Source organism: Limulus polyphemus, unplaced genomic scaffold, assembly GCF_000517525.1.
Source record: "Limulus polyphemus unplaced genomic scaffold, Limulus_polyphemus-2.1.2 Scaffold1814, whole genome shotgun sequence".
In the NCBI taxonomy this organism is placed as follows: Eukaryota; Metazoa; Arthropoda; class Merostomata; order Xiphosura; family Limulidae; genus Limulus; species Limulus polyphemus.
Genome location: NW_013667424.1, coordinates 1 through 6,276, shown reverse-complemented (window position 1 = coordinate 6,276; position 6,276 = coordinate 1). Strand labels below are relative to the sequence as shown.

Genomic DNA, 6,276 nt, shown 5'->3' with positions numbered 1-6,276 from the left:
AAAAAAAAAATTCATATTTTCATACTCAGGAATTAAGATTGCTATGTTTTCTGTTGAAAATAATATGAAATCAACCTAAGTTGGAAGTATACTAATTTTAACTAAAATTCAAAAAGTAAACAACAATAAATGAATTTTTCTTCATGTAACAGGAATACTGCATATTTGAATTTAAATTTTCTCAAAATGAGACAGTTTACCAATTCATTCTGAATTAAAGGAAACTTCATGTTTTAAAATGATACTCTGTAACATTATTACACAATACAAAAATATATAAAATCATAATATATTTCTATTTAAATGTTTTTAACTATACTAATAATTATGTAATTAAACTGCGTATTACTACAGAATTAAATTATTTTCTTTAATACACAAATTATTTACGACTTTCTGTTGTATATTATTTCTATAAAATATTTGATTCACAAAATGTCAAACATTTCCACATGAAACATAAAATAGCCTTGCCTGAACCGTGGAAACTGTGTAAATCATTTTCAGATTGGCTTGATATTCAGCAGCTGATACTCCCCGCTCTGACCTGCACAAAAGATATTCCATGTGGGATATTTACCATTCTAAAGTTCTAAGAATGAAAGGAATCAAGTATAGAGGTTTTACATTTTGTCTGGGGCTAAATTTTTTACATTTCATTGTTTCCGAAAACATCCACACTACCTTCAAAAAAACTATCCGGATAATTAAAATTTTGCTCTAATACATGAAATGCCATACTTCAAACTGAAGTGTTCTTTTAAGACATACCTTCCAATTAATTTTAATGTAGTTGCCTCCAAATAAACCCAAAGTTTAAATACATGAAACTTGCTTGTTTGTGTGCTTATTTTCAAAGAGAATGTGTCTTTGAATGAAGCATTATAAAACTTTTACACGAGTTCTGGAGTACTATTGAAATTAATTGCAACTTTTTCATTCATTCTTTATTTAATAAATATCCTTAACAAGAAATACAACTTTTTTTTTTTTTTTTTTTTTATTTTATTATAATAAATCAGACTAAAACCAGAAAAGTTCTTACACTAAAGTCCCAAGATAAAAAAAAAAAACTACTTTTCATACTAGATTATATAAGGATCTAAAATATAAACCCTGAACAGGATCAAGAAACCATAAAAAAGATAAACATTAGAGAATTACATAATTAAGATGGATACAAACTAATAATGAATCTGTTATAAAAGATAAAAAGGACCATTCAGTCCTTCAATTTGTTCAAAGCTGTTCCTGTACACCTGTCCTTGAGAAAAAGTAAAATCTTAAGCCCTTTTATCTTTCAGGGAATTACCGATTCTACTTTCAAACTTTTGTGAAGTGCTGGCCTCCACTACTGCTGACACCAACTCATTCCACAAATCAATCAATCTTCAAATTTTAAAACTTGTCCTCTCATTGTGTTGTCTTCAAAATACAGCAAAAAAAGAAAAAAAATCAGAGGCCTGTATCCAACCAATCCCACAGTTAACCTTGTAAACTTCAATAAGAAGTTACTCTTCTTTTATCAAAATAAAATAACCTATTCACACAAGATAATCCTTCCACCTAATCAGAGAACACAAGAAATCTTAGCCTATCTCATAACTCTTCCATACCAGAATCATCCCAGCAGCCTTCCTCTGAACCATTTCCAAAAATTCAATATCCTTTCTTAGATAAGGAGACCAGAACTGTGCATAGTATTCCAAGTGAGGCCTAACTAGTTTTGTATAGAGATAATCACCTCTTTCTACTTGCAATCATTATATCAATAGATACACTAAAATTCTATTAGCTCTTCTTCTAGAAAAAGATCACTGTCTCAATGGCTTGAGTGACTTATCCACTACTATACTAAGATCCTTTTCTTCAGTAATTCTATTGAGCGAGTTCCCATCTATATTAAATATATTATCCTAATTACGAAAACCCAAATGTATTGAATTACACTTACTATAATTATGTGATATACAAACATGTCTCATTATACCATGTTCCCAGCCATCATTAGTAGTTGGTCCATTTTTATTAAAGATTTTATTTCTGATTACCAAGGATTTTCTCTCGGTGCCCTGTATTTAGTAATGATTATTTTCCAAATGCCCCAGAAAAACTAAGACATACTACAGAGTGTATTGTTTATGAATACCTCAATATAATTAATACATTAGTAAAGTTTGTAGATGCTTATTAGGTATCTAACAAGTAATGTGACAGCTTGACTGGACTCTATTAATAAAGCAATTTTTTTTGCTTTTTCTTATCTAACAGTACAATTTACTATACTTTCCTCAATCACTGATGTGATTTTCTTAGCTAATCTTGTGTTACAAAAAACCTTTTGAGAATCTAAGTACATGTATACCAAGACTACATTCTTTACACCATCCAGATAATAGGAAACATCCTTGAAAAAAATTACAGATTAATACCTGAATATTTTCCTTTTGTGAATGCATTTTGGTTTTAACTTCTTTATCAGACTCTCCAATATTTTTCCACTAAAGAAGTATGACTAACTGGCTTATAATTTTCATTTCAAACAGGTCCCTGAACTCATCCATTTAGTTCGTAAGTTATAACATTAGAATACTAACAAGCAAGCTTATTCTTTAATCTACTACACTTATCTTTAAATCAGACATTCTTATCTTTAAAATCTAGCTTGCATTCTTAATCTCCTATTTCAAAACTTTATTTCCCTAACTATTGTGATAATTTGTTTATTTCCAATTTCCCAAACTTCCTCAAAACTATGCAACTATATTTTAAAACTATCTTTAATAACCTACCTGATGCCTAACCTACTTAATTTTTTAACATACAAGTCATTCTTAACCTGAAAACCATCCAACAGGTCCAATTAACCTATCTGTTGCTCAAAGTCTTGGATCCTGCTAAGTAATTTGCCCCCCCCCCCCCACACACACATAATAGCCAGAGAGAGCACTCTCCAAGGGGCAAACATAAATTTCTGACCATAAAACTCTGAAGATGTTCTTCAAATTCTTTAAGCAGCTATACTGACTTAACACTTCCAACATAATTCACTCCTATATGCACTACAAAAAATGTTTCTTGGTACTAACAATTAAATTATCAACATGCTCTATAAATATAATGATTGTACATTAGCACTTGGTAAGCAAACACATAGTCTTTCCATGCTCCCCACTACAAACAATTTTGTCACTATACTCGATGAGAGAGTCCTCCACTCTGTAAACTTCTTGTTCATCTCATTCCACACTACAGCCACTCAAAGGTTCAAATGCATTAGACTGGTAACTTTATACTAAATGAACCCATATCTTAAGTTATAAAATTTATACTACTGTGCACTTTTGTCAATAAGCTCTATTACTCTCACCCTCCCTCAATCAGTCTATGCCTTTACCCAACTTTATCCAACTCCTGTCTTGCTTGCTTGATTTCTACTCCAATTTGCTACTTGCCCCTTCCAACAGTGTGGTCTTCCCCCAAAATATCTTTAACTTCACCTAAAATAAGCAATTTCTGCTAGTTTAGTGAACTTTGTCTTTCTGAACCTCCTAAAAGACTCAATCAAGCCCACAATTTATTAACATAACCCAGACCTGTCAACTATTACACCCTATAAACTCCACCACACTTATTCATGAACTACCTTTAAGTTTAACCATAATGATGTTTACTAATCTTTATCTCCAATCTACCACATAATAATAGAAACATAGCATATATTTGATAATATTAATAAGTAAAAAACATTACAAGATACAATTATGATTTACTTACAGGGAAAGGTCAAGTCAGCTGGTCTTCGAAGACCAGAGATATGTCCGTTTCTTTATAAAAGCAGCATACTGTCATTTGTCTATTAGTATTATTAATAAAGGTAATGGATGTATAACTATACATTTACACAACAGTTTAGCTAGCATAATTTAACACCTAACACTGAACAATTTGTAAGCAAGTCAATCGAACATTAAATTTCGTCTGCATGAATTACGAAACTCAAACTATCAGCAATATTAGACCCTAAGGCACTGAGAAGAACTAGTTATTCATAGTAGTACGTAATAAGGCTATAACTATTAGTACTACTACTACTAGCAGTAGTAGCCAAATGAAAGTCAAAACAAAATTCTGACACTAACTTGACTAAGCCTACTTATTATTTTACTAGATTGATACTAGAAATTTGAACTCTTACTTATCAATCCAAAACGTCCAACTTGTATTAAGAGGAACTTCTTCGCCTTCAATCTTTTCATTTTCAGGGATAAACTTATCAGATGTACAAGAATCTGTACCGGCCTGCTCGGATTGTTTATCCAAGCCAGGCGCGGCCATTTTCAGTATTGAAGTCAACAAGTTCAATTGTGTTTCAACTTTGTTATTCACGTACAATTCGTAATCAAAAACAGAAACCAAAACAGTCCAAGTGGAATACTTGTGACACTTATCAACTGTCTCACAATGCAACCAGCCTTTTTATTGAAGTATAATAGGCGCATGAGATCTTTAAATTCTTTGAATGTAAACTACCCTTTATTAAATATTCATTTTCATGCAAATAAAGTAACATATTGATTGCGCAATACGTTTAACTCTTTACTATAAACTAATTTAGAAAATAACTTTTCAAATATTCCCTTTTTTATACACTATAAACTTGTGGGGATTTTAAAAACATGACAAGAGAAAATTAACGTATTAGAAAATGTGGTGGAATTCTTTTCCTTAAAATATCAATATTACGAGTTTCAGAAATTATTTTTACCAACATGAAAGATGATTAAGCTGTCTTATATTCCTCATGGGATATAATTTTCAATTTGCGCATTAATGCTGTGAAGAGTCATGGTGTTTATTTCAGCAATGTTTAACTGTAGTGACGAAATCTAAATGGATATTGGGATCGATCTATAAAAAACATTGATTAATACAATTGTTGTTATTACAATACACTTCTGATTATATACCATTTGGAGTTTTTATTTTGCCATTTATTCCCTGGACTTGGCATAGTTAAGGCACTCATCTCGCAATCTGAAGACCGCGGGTTCGAATCCACATCACCGAACATGCTCGCCTTTTCAGCCGTGAGGGCATTAGTTAATCCCACTATTCAGTGGTAAAAGAGTAGTCATAGCTCAAGTTGGCGGTGGGTGGTTTTAACTAGCTACCTTCCCTCTGATCTATCACTGCTAGATTAGGGATGGCTAGTGCAGATAGCCTTTGGGTACCAATGCACGAGATCTGAAACAAATCGAACCATTTATTCTCGTCTTATTAGAGAAAGAACATCGATCAACTGAAAAATAATCTTACTGGCTATAAGCCTTAAGCCGATTCTGCAATGTGCTAAGTCTGCTATCTCAATCTAACTGCAAATCCATGAAAGAATTACACTGTCTGATATCTCCAGAGCTGCTGAACAGGTTCTACCCCTAAATATTATCCTTGTCTCACAGAAGACATGGATGGCTGAAGGTCTACATCGTGCCTTATGGGCTGAAGGTCATTAGACCAAATGGGAAGGTCTCTACAGGATACTGAGACTGTTGCCAATCGGGACAGCCCAATCCTAGTTCTTGTCATTCTCACTTATTACCAGCCAAAGAAGACTGGAGTTAATGCTGATAGATATTGGTCCCAAAACGTGATAAAACGAAACATCCACACTTTCTTAGGTTTCATATCAAATTACTCACAATTCGTGACCAATTATTTTTTAAGATTGTTGTATAGTTTTCTGCTCTACCTAAACCAAAATATCTTTCAGATGAACTGAGGACTATGATTATGGATTTCAGTCATTAAAATTTGCTTTAGTACAAGCTCCAGTGTTAGCTTGTTTGTTTTTTAATTTCGCACAAAGCTACACAAGGGCTATCTGTGCTAGTCGTCCCTAATTTAGTAGTGGAAGACTAGAGGGAAGGTAGCTAGTCATCACCACCCAATGCCAACTCTTGGGCTATTCTTTTACCAACGAATAGTGGGATTGACCGTGACATTATAACTCCCCCACGGCTGAAAGGGCGAGAATGTTCGATGGGACAGGGATTCAAACCCGCGACCCTCAGTTTACGAGTCGAGCTCCCTAACCACCTCGACATGCTGGGTCCGGCCAGTAGGAACTTTTCCGAGATAGGACTATTCTCTCACATTACAGTTAACCCTCAATTCGAATTCCGCCTCTCGTGCATCATTTCTCATTTGGAAAATGACATTTATCTGTTTTATTGAACTATAAAACTTATGCTACAGAAGAATACAAAGACGTAC

At 33.1% G+C, this 6,276-nt stretch overlaps 1 protein-coding gene across 3 annotated transcripts in view; it reads right to left on the bottom strand.

The window, feature by feature from the left end:
• Positions 1-4,517, bottom strand: part of LOC106465028 (eukaryotic translation initiation factor 4E type 3-like) — a 29,056-nt gene extending 24,539 nt beyond the window's left edge. The window contains exons 1-2 of one of the 3 annotated variants that reach the window (XM_022392845.1): positions 4,199-4,517; positions 475-547 (exon numbers count right to left, since the gene is read on the bottom strand). In XM_022392845.1, the coding sequence (XP_022248553.1) occupies positions 475-547; positions 4,199-4,338 (213 nt within the window). In that variant the 5' untranslated portion in view covers positions 4,339-4,517. Of the gene's footprint in view, positions 1-474; positions 593-4,198 lie in introns of all 3 variants that reach the window. The other 2 variants (XM_013925217.2, XM_022392846.1) reach the window with 2 other exon arrangements.
• Between the last annotated feature and the right edge of the window lie 1,759 nt (positions 4,518-6,276).